The 18,358-nt window shown below is 36.5% G+C and overlaps 1 protein-coding gene across 1 annotated transcript in view; it reads left to right on the top strand.

Annotated features, from left to right (window-relative positions):
* The window catches only part of LOC149778546 (uncharacterized), a 52,930-nt gene extending 44,566 nt beyond the window's left edge, over positions 1–8,364 (top strand). Inside the window, exons 9-10 of the mRNA XM_089939448.1 lie at positions 3,073–3,119; positions 3,727–8,364. Coding sequence (XP_089795574.1) covers positions 3,073–3,119; positions 3,727–3,738 — 59 coding nt within the window. The 3' untranslated portion in view covers positions 3,739–8,364. The remainder of the gene's footprint in view (positions 1–3,072; positions 3,120–3,726) is intronic.
* Positions 8,365–18,358: the final 9,994 nt, after the last annotated feature.

Genomic DNA, 18,358 nt, shown 5'->3' on the forward strand with positions numbered 1-18,358 from the left:
TCAAATAAAATTGGATATTTAGATACCCTGATCAGGTTCTAAGACCTGATTAAGTTCTGGTGAACATGACTGTGTATTTAAATGTGATTCATATTAGTAAACATTCTGGACATTTTTTAGGAAGCAAAATTTGCTTGCAGGAATAAAGAAGAAATGAACTGAGTGAGACAAATGACAATTATTAAAATTCTTTGCATTCTGATTTCATTTTCATTTCATTATTGAGTTAGCAATTATATTATTACATTTTCTTGTACAGTTCGGTCAACTTTAGAAGCTTTTATTAAAATATAAAAGCCATGCTAGCACAGTTTAGCAAAAACCTAATTGAGGTTAACAAAATAAACTTAGCCTGCATATTTGTTGGCATATGTAAATAACTTGAATACGTTTTCATGTCATTAAAGCAAATGTTTCAAATTTTTGTATGCATTTTAATTTTGCTTTTTGCGTAAGATTTCAAGATTTCTTAGAAAAAGATCAAAACTGTTGTAATGGTCTGCTTAAATGTTCAGTGTGCAGTTGAAATTACAGAATTACATGATTTGTCATTGTGGTGGTGTCAGGCTGACATTATTTTCTCTTCAATGATAAACCCATTTGCATCTTGGATGGCACATCCAATTGTAACCTTGTTTATTGCACACATTAGGGTGACTACTGCAGATACACTTACTCATTTATAAAAGTGTACAAACTAACACATAATATACATTGCAGTAATAGTTTAATAAATTTGTCAACAAAAAAGTCTGTTTCTGCAACTGCCAGGTCTGTCAATGTTGTAAGGTAAATGTGTATATTTAATGAATTATTTTGGATCATTAAGAGAACATTGTTAGTACGTATTACCTAACTTAAAAGTTTAATGCAGCCTGTGGCTTGAGTTATTTCTTGCATTATAAGCCCTGGTGGCCTGTCCTGCAAATGTAATGAAATAATGCAGCAGGCCTTATTGTTAGAGAAGGTTTTCTTTGTCAAAATAATGATTATATTTTGCAACAGAGATGGATTATAATCAAGCATGGTGTGGCGTTCTGTCGTATTGGGGTGGGGTTCTCCCAATATAATTTAATTAAATTAAATTGAAAGTTCCACCCTGGCTCGTTAGGTTAGAAAGTTAAATTAGTGATGATGTAGATTTACAGCTCTGAGCCCCCAGTCAGCAATGCCGACGGTTAAATTATAGAGAACACGAAGATGAAATTCAATCAATAACAATTTAATAAATGTGATAATTTAAAAAAAACCGATAACTTACAATCACTCGTCTTTCCCTCAACCAAGTGACAGCCTAATTCATCCCGTGATTTACAGTGTGAGTTCGATTTTCCCCCTGTCCTTGCATCTACTCATCTATTTCTTCCCGCTGATTCCTTCCTTCTTTCCGTTCCTCTAACTCCTTCTTTGTCTCTGTTTCCTCTCTACTATCTCCTCCAGCTTCGCTCCAGACTTCAACTTCTCCTTTCCCTCTCTATTATCTCCTCCTCCAGTTCCGCTCCCAGACTTCAACTTCTCCCTCTTCTTCCCTCCTTTCCTCCGTCTCTCTATCCGAGACTACAGGACCAAACTTTAACTGGTCTGTCCCTCAAAGCTTCCTGTGAAAAACCACAAGGCATTAACAAATGTTTTATCGAACCTCACCTCACACTATAACGACAATTAACCATCAGATAGCTGTCACTGTTTCAGCCACGCATGCATACACATCGAAATTCCCACACACTTCTTGCAGGGTAAACAATGGCGTAATAACACAGTATCAGCGAATTGTTATACAGACATCAATACATTGCGTCATGTCAGTATATACACATATATATTTAATCTCATCATACTACAATCTGACAAAATCAGACGCATGTCTGTACATTACAAATATTCAACAATGGCAAAATCTATAATCATATAAACATATGTGTTAGTCTACTATAAAATACCCACGTAGTAAAGTACAATATTAACTCTTACGACGGCTGGCAAGCTATATAATTCTTTACAAATATCAACTCATTTCTTCAAAATATGCAAACATATTAACAAAACAAAGTAATTCTTCGTACTACGATTCTAGTACTAATAAAGTATACATACGACCTACAATTAAAATGCAGTCACATTCCACAAAGACCGAACAAATATCTACTGACCTTTTGAAGCTTTCTGTACTTAGACCTTCCCGCTCTAAGATTTTCCCGCCAATAACGAATGGCTATTCGGAGTTACGCTAACCTCTCCTCTGTAACTAACTTTTGCCGGAAAACGCAGGGATATCATTCTACCCAAATCAAGGTCTCCCCCCATCTCGATTCTGATTGGGTGGCGCTGTTCCCCTGTCCAATTGTCTTAACAGCCAGTTCAACCTGTCTGTCTGTTTGCAGGGGAAAGAAGTTAGGACACTCCCACTTCTTCAGGCAATTTCTTTTGATCTTGGAAACATTTCGACACCTAGGTGATAATTGGCTGTCTGTGACTTCGCAACTCCAATGTCCGGTCCTTCGATTCTAGCCACAACAATCTTACGTAACGGATTAGTGCTAGCCTTCGGCAATGTTCGACATCAAACAATGACCCGTCAGAATTGCCTTGATCATACATGTTTCAAACTGGGCTACTCTGGGTCGGGGTAAACATGACACATGGGATTATCATGGGAGATCCAGTATTGGTTATCTTAATGGGAACAGTTTTACAGTATGTGTGCGTGTGTGTGTGAATATATATATATATATATATATATATATATATATATATATATATATATATATATATATATATATATAATTCTTGGCCTCTCTATCAATAGAAAAGAGAATACTAGTCTTCAGGAACTTGATTTGATACTCGTTGGTCTTGTATCAAATATCAAGAATTGGATCATATTCAGGAGATATTTTCATTGTAAATTTTATATAATGTACATGGAACAAATAAAATGTTTCCATACCTTGTAACGAAGGAATGTTAAAACTTATAAATGATAATTAAAAAATGAAAAGATTCTACCATACAATTCAAGTTTAAACTATTCCGTTTTAAGATAGACTTTACATATTCATTTTCTAATTTTAGCAGAAGAAAATGGGAAGGACTGTATGCACTGGATCAAGAAACAAGAGGTAATATTCTCAAATGCATGTTTCTTTACAAAACTTTAATGCAACATGTGAAAATCACCTTTATTTCAATAGTTGCACTTCTGAATCTTTTTCAGGGGGTGCTACATTCATGTTTCAAGGCATTTGCTGAAAAGATTCAAGAACTGTATGAAACGATTGTGTAAAGGCTATGTATTTTGAAAATTTCTATTGTCAGCCAAATCATTCTTAAGTCTTGTCTACCTGTAGCCATGCAAATTATATATGTCAAGGTTTACCAAATCTATATAAGAATGGCCAACATTATGTAGCGGGAGTTGTTTGAGCTTTGTTATTTGGTAGAAAAAAGAAATCCGGATGCAATAAACAGACCACTATTAATTTTTTCAAACATTGAACTGGTTCTCATTTTAAGTCACCAGAATCAGCTACAAAGAGATGAATTCAGGAATTCTCAGATGTGCCGACTATTACCACGGCAAAATATTGTTGAGCATCATGTCAAACTGACACGATGAACAATACAACTGGAGGTATTCTCACTACTATAAAGTATAAAGGAAGAAGCCATGTTATATGCAGATGCTTGAAAAGACTTTAACCAAATCCATCTTTTTTGTTATTACAGAGACAGTCATAGATTCAAAAAATATGGAGAAGTCACATCTTCCTCAAGGCTGAATTGGGATCATTGATAACCATCTGGAGATTGGATAAAATCAATGTATTATAGATTATACTACCACCATTGTTAATATTAGTAACAATTTTAGTGACAACGATGTTGTTGGTAGTAGTACCAATTCAGTAGTACTAGTGCTTGAAACTGTTGCTTTTGCTGTTTTGTTGTAAAAAAAAAATGTTTTCTTTATTAGATTAAATTGAGAACAGCTTTCTTTTTTCATGTTAATGACTAAAGATTTAAAGAATAATTAATTTGATAATGGATATTATATTACATTAATATTCATTCACATCAATAACTTGATACAATATCTTAAATCAACATTAGTTTAGCTTTAAGTCAGACTGGTTCACAGTCACTACAGGCACAAGAAAAGCAGTCGAAGCAAGCAGTGGCATTTCATTCACCTTCTGATTTTACCATTCTGTAATGAATACAGTTTGGGAGCACACTAATTGTCTTAAATTTAATTTAAATGTACCAGTGTATAATATTTTACTTTATTAAGGTAATTTTAAAAAATATTTTAATTTTAATTGCATATTGAAAATTTGAAAAATAAATGCTCAACTCTTCAAGTGTGTGTTTTATTAGCATTTTGGAGATAAGTTGCCACACTTCATTGCATAGTATTCACCTACACTCCAAACAGTGTTATAGAACCCCTGGCAATGATCAGATTAGGAATTATAAATTGATGAATGAAATGAATAAGTTTTTTTTATTAATTTTTTATATCCTTGATGGTTGTAGATTCTAAATTTGATTGGGGAGTACAATCTGCCGGGGAGAACCTAGAGCTTCATTAAGACTCCAAAACTAGGATTGACTGAACATAGGAAGGCAGTGTAGTTGAATAATTACTGATTATGGATAGTCATGTGCGATAATAACATACAAATGTTGAGTGCACGTTTCCTTCAGTTACTAATTTATTCAAACTTAGCAACCATTAATGTAACTTTCTCAACTCCATCACATTTGAGTGCAGTCTCAAATACCCTTACCCCAATATTAGCAAAACAGGTATATTTATGCTGATTTCTATAATTTTATTTTGATTTGATCAAATTGCAGCAGTGGATTTGTGCAGTGTTTCTTAAACTGTGGTAAAATAAGCCTGTATGTTTTCTAATCTATCTTGGCTTCCAGGACAACTTATATTCAATAATTAGGCCATATGTCATGGAATATAGTCATAATTGGAGCAAAATTGGATGAAACACATCTGGCATCTCATTTTCGACTTTTTCAAGCTCATCCTGTAATATTGGAGAGTATTGGTCCTTAGTTCTATACACACATTATAAAATAGGTTGAACTAAACAAGTGGTTCCCAAAGTGGGCATTACCGCCTCTTTGCAGGTAGTTTGATTACCCAGGGGGGGCACTAATGCTGAATACTTCTTTTGACAGATTATGTAGTGGGGTACTGAGTGTAACCAAGGTGGGCGATGGCCTGAAAAAGTTTGGAAACCACTGAACAAAAATATTATAAAGAAATTCTTTTGAACTGTATATGCTATTTAATCTTAATATTAGTCTTAATAGGCCTAGAGTACAATTTGCTTTGTTGCTGTTTTTTCTTGAATTCGAAGCTCCATGTCAGATCACTAGTAATTGTGATGCATGTAAAATATATTAAGCATTTGAGATTTACAAATTGATCTGTAGCATGCAGTCATCAGAAAAGAGGCAATTGTTTTTAATCCAGTCATTTTTTTCATTGATGTGCCAGGAGAAAGGTATACAAAGTATAATACATGTTGCTTTTTTAAACCATATTTGCAAATACATGCCTTGATAAATGGTTAAAAATGCAATTGATTCAATGTTTGTCAAGTGTTGATTTGTACTTTGTCATGCTTTTACTTGTTTGCTGTTCTGTTTTGAATGTTTTTAGTTTATTATACTCATCTAAAGTAATTATGCATGATACATGTAACAAACATCTCAATGTAGTTACCAGGTCACATCAGTTGTTTCATGATTATAATAGAAAAAACAAGTCTTAGAGGATGCAGACATTCAAACAATTCACCAGGTGCCTTTAAATCACCAAAGATGGGCCTCAGCTAAGTGGTTCATGCTGTATTAGAAATGGAACTGTTGATGTTGGTAACAGGTGGAACATAAGCCTTAGCTATGTTACAATCACATCATCATGTCAAGTAACAATTTTTACCTTATAAGTATGGACATGTACATTGGAACGTGGGACAAAATAATCAGTTTGGTTTCTTTTACTGTTGGATTTGAAAGCTTTAGTTTGACAGATGTATGAAACAGATTTGTGAACAATTAACTCAGGGTGGTGTAAAGCCATAACTTAGGTGTTTCTATTTATGTAGGTAGGTCCTGCTTTTGAGATTTTTAAGAATTATATCAAAATAAAGGTGTGTTACATAATAAAACCTGTTCACAATCAAGGATTCCAAAACAGCACCAGAAGCAGGCATTATTGTATGGTAAAAGGAGATGTTTTGTACATATGTAATATTTTTATTGCATTTATTATGTAACATCAGATTTCCAACTTGAAGATTTAGAATGCCTCCTGCACAGTGTTGAGAAACATATCAATATGCTTCCTGTATTTTTTATTACTGTCAACTCAGTAAGTGCCTTCTCTCCTGTTTAATGAAATATTCAAATATAAAAAATAACATAAATCGCGAGGGATTAACTGACCATTTAAATTTCCCAGTGAAACAAAGTTTTGTTCTTAAATACATACATTTCATGTTTTTGCCTTCACGTGTTTTCATTATTTACTTATATTGAGTCAAATAATGGCTTCTGTGAACAATAAAGGAAGGTTATACAATGCTCAAATACTGTATTACTTGTGAACTAGACATATTAATTATGGCAGTAGGAATCCTTGGCCATAATTTGGCTTGTGCAAAGCCTGCATGGCTCCACCAACAGACAGTTAAAGTCAAATTGTGCTATATTTATATATAGTGATTTAACCAGACATTGGTTAAAAGAACTACAAAGATTTTCATCATGAATGTTTTAGCCAACAGCAGAGGAGTGATTTGATTTCATGGGAAAACTCAATTGAAATTAGAAGTTCTTAGAGAATCGCCTTAATATTACTCAGTTTTGATCCAATGTTTTGGATGAATAATGTGAAAATACCTTAGGGATATTATTGGAGACAAACTTATAGCAGTTCAGTGTGGTGTCATGTTGCATAGTTGTCATTAAGAGATTGTGGCTGTTTCGATCAAAATTTCCTAATTATGAATCTCAAAAACAAGTTCAAAATATCATGCCCTCAATGTTTGACAAGTTCTGATTTGTTTCACTTGTCTTGCCATGTCTTGTTTGTTATCCAAATATGTCCTCCTATAATATTTGTATCAACATGGGCCTCAGAAGCTGGTTCAGATACCAGGTGCTGATCAGGTATTGATCTTTACTTTGTCCTGCCATTCTTGCTTACATGTATTATTTAGACTTTTATGTTTATTTATTTCTATCTTGCCAATGTATTTTTGTATGTATTTTCAGATTTTGTACTTATTGCATAAATCATTCAATAAAAAAATATTATCATGAGAGAGAGAGAGAAATCTGTAAATATGCATATTGTTCATAATTTGGTGCAAAATTTCTTTGTTTGTTTTGATAGTAAATTTCAAGATTGTAAGATGTTGCTGTTGTAGGGTTTAATGCCATTTGTAAACACATGGTAGCCAGTATAAATGGTGGAGGAAGAACCCAGGAAAACCCTGGAAAGAACCACCAACCCATGAGAAGCTATTAGCAAGCTTTATCACATACCCTCATTGGCCGAATCTTTATGGCAAGTTTTAATTAATTTCTTAAATGCAATGGATTTATGCATATTTGTATGAATTTTGCAATCTCAAATGATTACATGCATATTGTAAAAGATTTAAATATTTTTAGTGGGAATTTCATTAAACTTTTGTACCAGTATGTATGCAGTGTTTACTCTTATTCCATAATCTTTCATACACTAAAACATTAGGGGCCATCCATTTAGTACGTGTGCACAAAAAATCTGGCAAAGCTTGACCCCTCCCCCTTGTACACATGCATACTTTTTTACAAACCCCCTCTTGCATATGTACACTTGACACATCACCACCGAATTCTATAGAACAGCCTATATTTAATCCATGCAGAAATGATCAAAGATTAATAATATTAATATGTTTAATAAAAGAGATAGTCCACAGATGTTGAATGTCTGGCTGTATCAAAGAAATGAGCTGCGTAACTTTAAAAGATTGTCTAGTATCCACTAAGATTCAAATGCCGACAGAACCCAGTCAGACAGGTTACATCTTAGACAAATTATTATTGCGGTTTCACCCCCCAGACAGGTTACATCTTAGACAAATTATTATTGCGGTTTCACCCCCCAAATTTCCTATAAGTATGTACATTTGGGTTAATCCCCTCTCCATGCGTACATACTAAATGGATGGCCCCTCAACCACCACCACGGTTACATAATAAAGGTATAAAATTTCACTTATTTTACAATGTCTTGAAAATATGCAAATTATTGTAAATAAAAGTGTTTATTTTTCATTAGAAGTGTCATATTAGATCTAATAACTTATCTACCCTTCTCTAAATTTTGGTCTATCATTTCTCCCTGTCAAATGGCAAGTAATAAATGTAGCCAGATCATTGATTAAAATATTTTTTAAACAAAGAATTAAACAGATGCATACAACTTTGGTGTTTATGCCCAATTAGATAAACTGTCACACACAGCAACAAATTCCAAGGTGTATGCCTTAGGAGAACATGAACTATGCAGCAGAACATGTCATGAGGAATATTGTATAAAACACTTGGTGGTGTTACATATTTGCCATGGCACTTCACCATGTCTTAAATGTGGCATTGGAGTCAAGTCGCATTATGAACCTTGCCGGCCATGTGGATCTGTTCATGAATATTATTGCACGTGTAGCTAAAGATTGTCACAAACATATATAACCACATCTGTTCCTGTGCCTGCACAAACACCTGACATTGTTGAAGCAACTGCTTGAGGAAACAGACACAGAAATTAAAGAAATAATAGCTAGGATAGCAGTTTCTGATATTGGTAGAGTACGCAAATTAAAACAAGGTCTTGACAGACTTTCTAAATTATCCTCTTATACAAACATGCCAAATGTGCATCAGCAAACCCAAATAGCAACAACAGTGTAGACAATGAACACCAAATCGAATGAGAAAACTGACATACCCGAATTATTAAAACCAATAGTTACGCTAGATCAACCTCTTGTCCCTGATAACCCATCATTGGTTAATATAACAATGGATAAAACAACAATTACTAATACAACAATGGTAAAATATCTTAAACAAATAATACCAAGAGGTGCATGAAAAATTGATATACTTGCATTATTAAGTATGGTTGAGGATAAACAAAATTGTCGTCACAGTGAGGAAAAAGATTGAAGCTTTGGTTATGTTCGTGCAAAACAGAGTGATCTCAATATAAATTTCATATGCTAGTGATGAATTACCCCACTCAAATGTAAACTAGGCAAAGTTGCTTGACAACTATTATCAAACATGACTCCTGGAATGAGATAAGTATTGCAAAGCTTTGATCCTTCTGGATTTACAGCAGACATTGTTCTTTATGTGCCTTTAGTTATGCCACTTAATCGATAGTCATCAGACATGGATGAACTTAAAGCGTTTACAACATACTGCCTACACAATCTTGAACCGTACATTTTGACATCAAAGCCATTCATTTTGAGATTGACGATGGAATTGGAAAGGTTGTCGATTTATCGAAATATACACTTATTCAGGATCAGGGTGGACTCTTTATTGATGTTCACAAATTGAAGTACTTATCTCACCAAATCAAACATTTCTTGGATCCAGTTACATACCAACACCACAGTGGCTTCTGCCACAGTCAGTGATAAATGTGAAGAGGTCTGCTCATCGATGTTTTAAGCAGGCAATCCTATCCGCTTTAAATCTTGCTTGTGACAAGAAAGACCAGCCTCAAAAATACCTGAAGCACCTAGGAGAACTTAATTTTGGCAATATTGAAATTCCTGTTGAGTTGACTAAGGCCACACGGAACAAATTTGAATCATTGAAATATCCTTGTTAATGTGTATACTTGGGATACAAGATTTTATCCTCTTGCACTATCCCCATCATGAACAGAGAGAATGAATCTTGATTGATTTGCTGTTGCTGACTGATATGACTGGTTCAGACTCATTATCTCTTTATGTATGGTTAATGAATCTTGACGGTTGCTTAACTGGCACATTATTGTAAGGCCCTTTTTGGTCCTTAAGGGTGCTACATATTTTTGTACATAGGAACTGATAGTGTTATGTAAGAGAAGATCAAAAGCTTGGGGATGGGACGATGGAAGAGGGGTTATATCATCAACATAAAATCGAGAACAATTTGACAATGTTTAATAAATTGTGAAAATAAATAAATAATAAATAAATAAAATAAATAAATAAGAACTATAGTTATTGTGTACAATCAGATTAGGTAATTCTAATATAACAAACTGGGGGGGGGGGAGCTGTCAGGTGTGGTGGGAGACAACTGTTACAATATATTTTTGTTGGAATAAATATATTATTCTTGTTTATTCGATATTGTAAAACATGTTATTTATAAAGATCCAATATGTACTAACTTGACACTTTGCTTTTTCTTTTTGTCACTTTGGATTTTGGCGCCGACTGTACTCGTCAGTTGTCTGACCAACAACGACAGCCCTCCACTATTTATAACCTTCTCCCAGACATCACATGACACAATTCAACCAGTCGCTGAATGCACGGCAACCCATGCAAGCAATCAGTGTCTTGTATGGTGTGCCATGTATTGCATTGTAAGCAATACAGTTTGCATGGTATACCATGTCAACATTACAAATACATAAATTACATAACAAGAAGTATTGGAATACTGTATGATTTGTCTATGAAATGAATAAGAACATTTTATGAGATCAAGTTTATGTGAAATTAAACTTTATGATGATAACTTAAGTCTTGAATAATTGAATCGATTCATGTAGACCAGGGTTCTGCACTTGATGCAGATGACCGGTACTGTCACATCAAAACATGAATTGCATACATCAGTACAACTGTATTGCAATGATGTTATCACTAAAACATACAAATTACCTTCTTACAGTATCCTACTATCATTAGAGAGAATAATTGCGATGCGAAAGTATAGAATCTCTAAATACGAAACACTCATGCTAATCCAAAATGGCGGAGATCGTGATACAAGGATATACATGGTCTTTTCTAGTCATGATTTTGCAGGTATTTTACATAGATTACAAATAGCAATAGCATAAGAACATAATATTTGTAGCAGATAAGCTAAACAGTACACTCTGAAAACTTTAGGACAGACTTTCAAAGACGTTTTACCGAAAGAACCTCTACCTCGAAAATAGGTTACATATGTTAAGATCGGTTGCCAGGATTGGCTGCTAGTTTGACAGTCGATAGACATTAGAGATAAATTAATTGCTATGCTTTGTTGTTGTTGTTGTTGTGGGGTTTAACGCCATTTTTCAGCACACGATAGACTATATATGGCGGCCAGTATTAATGGTGGAGGAAGAACCCGGGAAAACCCCAGAAAGAACCACCGACCCACGAGAAGCTACTGGCATGCTTTCTCACATACCCACGCTATGCTTTGTAAGTAAACAGTCTAATTCATAATCATATTCACCATATTTATAAAAACAAACTTAATAGAAGCAAAGACTGAAAATATTACCCAAGTCATTGTGAGTCTAGCCATGGTCATTACAGTATGTACACGGGTATATAATGTCCATGTAGACTTTTACTAAGGCGGAATCAACGAAAAACAGCAGCGGACAATAATGTCACAACCACGTAAAAATATGTCCAGCTTGACTGCACTATAACGAAAGATGAAAGTCCTGTGTATCATATACGCGGACTTCAAACGTATCCAGGCTTCAGCGGAAGACGAGTTGAGCCCAGATCTATTTCAGCCACCATACAACGCAAGTCACTGAACAAGTCCCATGCTAATTCTATCATGCTTTAGTTGGATGGGACGTGCAAACTGGACCACTAATTTTGTATCGTGGTTAGGATTTAGTTGAGGTTTTACTTAAGCTTTGTACCTACTGGGTAATTATCCCATTACCAGTGTTTAATCGTGAATGAATCCCTTCGTAAATTTACTGAATGCAGGAAGAAACATAATGATGTACTACCCGTGAGAAATCTGCAGTTGTACATGCGATAGCGAATGCGTGTAACCAAAATTCATCGAGTACATGGATTTCGCCATATGTTCAAATGAATACGAATCTGCCCACAATGTCCACACATGAGTGAGAAGATTTTTTTAAGCTCATCAACAATTCCGTATTCGAAAAAAAAAACATGGAGAACCTGCGCAAACGGATTCGAGTCGACCTTGTTAGGGATAGTGAACAAGATGAACATCCAATTCGTATTGACGATCCGGCGTTTGATTCCCGAAAGATCTCTGATGGTGAACTTGTTGTCGTTCACAGTAATGGTGCGTCTCTAGGCTTTAGTTGGGTATTAGATTCATGTCTTATATCAAATTGTGTACCAGGTACAAAAATTCTAGTCAGGCATATGTTCTTCACAAGAATATTTACTCCATGATATTCCCTGTATCTTTGTTAATGCTGCAGCGGAATCACCACCGACATTTTTTTAAAAACAGTCCACCGTTGGAACTGGAAGGTGTGGAACCCGAGGTTCTTATTAAGGTAAACTTATTTGTTTCACATCGAACAGAAATTCCCTTCAAGTCGACTTGGATTTGCGGTACGACCTTTCGTACGACGTTATATACAATATAAAGACATGATTGAAAAATTGTAGTATTTAGTAATATCTAAGAAAATAAAAATAATTCACACATAAAAAGCTCTGCTTTAAGAAAATCAAAGACTTTTCCGCTATTGATATTTTTACGCAAGCAACACATAAACCATCAAAGCACGGTGATATATTTCCAAACTAGGTTCGTGCACTTATAATTGAATTTGCTGGATCAGGAAAACCCCAACTGTTGATGAATATGATTTTACGGTGGATGATATTTGATCGGTTGTACGTGATTGAACAGTCGGCTGATGATCAACCGTGTAATGGTGTTTTATATTTTTTCCAAAAAGCGTTGAGTAATATAGCGTCATCGTCCACGGGAAGCGATAATTATTATAATTTGTTCCACTATCAATGAAGTACATACCATTGTTGAACTTGATTCAAGTGAAAATACTATTGTAGTGTACGACGATGTGATGATTGAGCACCAAATCAATCCCGCACAAATATTTTTGCGGACTCTACACAAAACACAGACGTAGTTTATTCGACTCAATGATACGCACACGTGCATAAAGTCATCCGTAACAACTGTAACATGTTGATGACATTTAGTGGCATTGACGCGCAAATATTCATTGGATTTAGTATGCCGCCGACCACTCTTGGGATGAATTTCGTGATATGTTTGCTCGCATCACATAGAACGCGTACAGCTTTCTCACTATTGATTTGAAAGATGGATCTGACCACGAATATGTCTCACAAAATTATCGTACGGGTCTGGACGAGTCTAACAAAACAATATAATAATCATAACAATTATAATAATAAAATCAAAGGTCCGCCAGTGATGTCATAGGAGGGTATCAAAAAGCTTCTCGTGAATATCAGGAATTGATTCATAAATCTTAGAAAGCCGTAAAAGTGTCAAAGACATGTTACAGTCAAGACAGACTGCACGAGGTGCACTCACAGTGGAGTTTAACAAACATTTGATCCGCTGATTAAACCAATAAAGGAAATTGCGGAACGTACTGAGGATATACAAAATGCAAAAATATCAACAGTGGAACAAGTGGAAGCGCTAGCGGGAGCAAAAGAAGAACCGGCTCAAATTCTTTAAAAAAACTAAACGCGCCAAGGATATAAAAAAGCAAGAAGAACAACTGTAAAGACTTGTTACAGGCTATTGAGGAAATCAAGGATTTATCAGAGACACGAATAAACCATTGGTGTGATTGCAAAGGCATCCTTGTACTGGACGAGGATGTTGAAGAGGAAGTTACTAAAATACCAAACGTGCCACCCAAATACAAGTTGCAGCTGCCAACACTGGTTCAATACTTTAACGAAACAGCTCGCCAGGCAATCTTTGCAGATATTATACAGACCCAGCAACTCGAAAGAGTACAAATACCATCAAAAACACATGATAAACACAGGGACACTGTATGGCCTTGAATGAGAATTATAAAGTTTATTGGAAAGAAACAAGCTACCAGTGATTGGTGGAATCATATTGTAAAAACTTTATGGAGAGAATTTTTAATACTGTACGTACCTCAACCAAAAAACCTTTTGACTCTAAAATGTTTATACGTAAACATTGGCCCACACTCAACTCTGCCTTCGCAATTGAATCTCCACAAATGTTTGTTAAAATTGGACAATCGTCCTTGAAATTAGTTCTTGGTTGTCGCAAAGATATTCCCGAAAATTATAAATTGTTTGCGTACACGACCTACAAGGACTATATATGACATCCAGTCATTGTAGGTCCTGCCGGCAACATTTGATAATTGGTCAGAATTACCTTAACGATGCAGGTTAATTTAACCTATGACGCCAACAGTGGTAGCTATGAAAGCGGGTTTTGATCAAGTGTGGCTTTTCAAGGTTCTATATTATTAGGATTTTCACCAATAGTTGAAGCAGGTGATTTGCTATCTATTACCCTGGCGGAATATGTTTATCTTCACCGTCATAATAATTGGCTGACACATATTCCTTTAACCCTTGTAAAACAAGACGTGCACGTTGCAGATCTTCGAGGTGAAAACTGATGACACAACTGTATATTAAAGATTGACTTGATATTTAATGTAATGACAGCCTTGCGTAAATGCGTGAGATTCTTGCGTGTTCTTAACAAAAGAAAACCCTTTTACGTGACATATTGCGGAACTGGTCTCGGTGACGTTGTTCGTGGACTGTTTACAGCCATACCAAATGTGCTTGGGGATTGTCTCCACGCGCTGCACCAGTCGCTAGACGTGTTGCGATGCAATCCATTAGTAGTATCAGAAACGTATTCGCGGATCAGGTGAAAATCTGGGATTACAAGCGGTTCTATCGATATTAGATTGAATACGGTGATTAGTGCTTCCAACACCATTAAAGATGGTTACGCTACTATCAATATAATCAATGATGGCTGCGGTCAACACAATTATTAATTAGGCCGCTCAAGAACGACTTTCGGATTTGCTGGTTGCAAATCTGGCAATGGGGCTTTATCTGAACGGCAACCTTTCACAAAAACGTATTAGACAAAAATCAATAATGCAATTTTTTTTTCATCATGGGTCAGTTCAAAGATGTACCAGTTTATACATTTTTGAAGGTTCGCCTGTATTGATGGATCGAAGTAAAAGAGATTTTCAGTATTATTCTTACCCGGCTAGGGACTTCAATTAATTACAAACAGTTGTTTTCTTTCTAAGTCAGGCATTCTTGGAAAATGAATGAAAACTTCTACTCGCCGACAACAATAACACGTATGGTCCTAACACCACAGTTAGATCTGTCAATAATGATGTCATGGTGTTGTTCAACAGCGGACGATGTTCATTCGATGGAAAAGAAATCGAATTATGTAGATATACAATTGGTTTAATTGCTTTCCATAGATGTCAACAGCGGAACGTCCATCCTTCTCAACATGTTTCTACCCTTATCTTGGAACACGTTCCGGATGGTGCGGCAGTAAGAGTGATCAGGTACTCCCCGTCTGTGATGACTGCCATATTTTGTATTCATGTCTGAGGCAGAGCCAACTGCGACGCTGTCTCTCTCTCTCTCTCTCTCTCTCTCTCTCTCTCTCTCTCTCTCTGCGGCGATGCCCATGCTTTCCCAGCTGTCTTGAGCGCCCTTCATTTTATTCCACATGCGCGGAGCATCATCCAGACTGACTGGGCCGGTAAATTTCTACAACCTACTTGCCCAGGGAACAACCAAGTTTTTCGTCCCCTGCCCCTGCAATACTCTCTCTACCAACTCTTGGTATTTCGTCTTCTTTCGCACATGAACCCCTTATGTCCTCTCTTCCCATGGTACAGTAAGTTCCACCAGGATCGTTTCCTTTGCAGTTGGTGACCAGGTAACAACACCAGGTCGGAGAGATGTATTAACGACATCACGAAATACGTTTCCTGTTCAGACGACTGAAATATCCAATGACTTTGATTCCTGCAACAGTTATGCATTCTCCTGCGGCTGAGGTCTTTTGCTGTTGTCCCGCTTTAACTAACTTGATAGCTGTGGTGAGCTGTCTTCTTTGGAACTCTCTACTTCCACCTTTCCATTTCAAGGATCTCAGCCATCTCCCTTAGTAATTTGTCATGTTGCCACCTTGAGTGACCTTGAGCAAGCACAACATAGAATCCTGACAATATCTGAGCGAGTGGTCCTCTTTCCTGACACAGTTGACAAGATGGGTCTTCTAAGAGTTTCTTTTTCACTAGATTGGCTGTTGAAGGAAGTAGGTCATACACCGATCGTAGCAGAAACTACAACTAAAATATCGCCACATTTTTGCCCAAGTAAATTTCCTCTCTGGCTATGACCACTTAATTCAACTTCCTTTGAGTTCATTTACTGATCTTAATTCCTCGTCTGCCCTACATATATCCTCTTGGACCATATTTCTCCTGTAATTTTTTCCACATTTTTCCATATTCGGGTTGTTTTTAACCATAGTCCTTCCCTCACAACGTTTGTTGAACCTGTAATATTCCAGTGCCTTAGTGCCTCTGCCTAGTTCATTCCGTTCCTCACTGACCATTTTCTTCCAGTTCGTACTCCAATGCCGGTACCGGTGACGTTCTAGTCTCTCGAATTCCTAAGGGCCAGAAGTCTCGTTCTTGCTAGAATGTATTCCTCTACCAAGGATGTCAGTGATATCTGTAGGTTATTAGTTCTGCCATATAACCCAATAATTGTAATTGATGGAGGAACACCAATCTATCATCGTAAATGCCTGTTTATCACTTACTCGAATTTCAGTACTGTACTAGGAGGGATCTCGTTAATAATCAGTGGCCAAATGAACATCGCGCGCCGGTCATGCTGTTCGATCCAGACCTTTAAAGGTCTCTGGAAGCCCCAATTTGTTTATCTTTCGCATATCTTTCTCCACCTGCTGTCTGAGTAAACTCTGAATTATTTCAGTCCTTAAGGGTTGCGCCGAACCATTTGATAAGGCATTTAAGTGAATTGTCTGATAATATAAGTATGTCTTCGCCTTGTATCGTCATTTAGACTTGGTTTTGACACGACTATTGTTTTACCACCAAACACCGAGTCTTCTTCGGTTTACAATTCGTTCTTGCCCATCGAGTCGTCTCATCTAAGGCTGTGAGAATCCATCTTGCTTAGATATAGGTCTGTGTTGTTATCGTCATATCATCTATAAACCCTCTATTGGAAGGAAGATGAATGCCTTACTCTGTTCATTCCTATCACAAACCTATTTACTAAGATACTACACCCAGTTGCAATGCCCTTTTCCAGTTTTAACCTTTTAGTTGTGAACTTGTTTGTTGAAAATCTTAAATGTATAATGTTGAAGTAACTCCTGATCAATTACCTGGCATGGTTAGGGACATGGTAGTGATGGAGAGCTGTCTCGATCAGTGGATGAGGTACCGTAAGAATTGGCTAGGTCGAGCCTCACGACTATAAAGCTTTTCCAGTGTATTCTAACTAATCATGGAATTCCACCCATCTGGACAGACGTGTCTATATATCTGTTATCTATCTTGCATGCTATCATCCGATTGCCAAGGTAGTGAATTAGATCTCCCATTCGACGCGTAGCAGTGAGAGTGTCCTGTACTGCTCGATCGATTTGGAGTATTTCTCCTTTGGTGCCAAGTAAACTTCAGTCAGTTGCCAATAAACTGGAACGTTCCTGTTCCTCCACACTGTGAGGAGAAGCTGGCATAATCCAATCATCTCAGTCATCTCAAACGCCTCGGGCTTTTTTGTGCATCTTATATAGTGTTTCGCTAGACCGTGGAGCTTAACAGGATCAGGATGTCATCACATCATCGTAAATGTCTGTCCAGGTCTGTTCTTGTATGTCTAGACGTTCGCTTGGTGGCTCTGCGGCGTAAATTTAAATACAATTACCAAAATGGTCTTCTCCCTGATGATCCGAAAGGTAAACTTTCAAAACCTCGTCTACCTCCTCTTTACTGCTCTACTTCTTTCCAGACCTTTCTGACCTTATTAAGCTTGAACTGAATCTGTACGGATTGGAGATAAAGGCTGCTGTTTCTTGTTCTTATCTTCCTCTTTCTCTTGATACTTTCCGCTGGTCTAATACTATCTCTTAGCTGCTTCAAACACCGCTCCGGTGGTCTAATGGTTAGAGCGTCCGCCCTGGATGCGGATGGTCGTGGTATTGT

This window comes from Sinohyriopsis cumingii, chromosome 17 (assembly GCF_028554795.1).
Source record: "Sinohyriopsis cumingii isolate HCF-2022 chromosome 17, ASM2855479v2, whole genome shotgun sequence".
In the NCBI taxonomy this organism is placed as follows: domain Eukaryota; kingdom Metazoa; phylum Mollusca; class Bivalvia; order Unionida; family Unionidae; genus Sinohyriopsis; species Sinohyriopsis cumingii.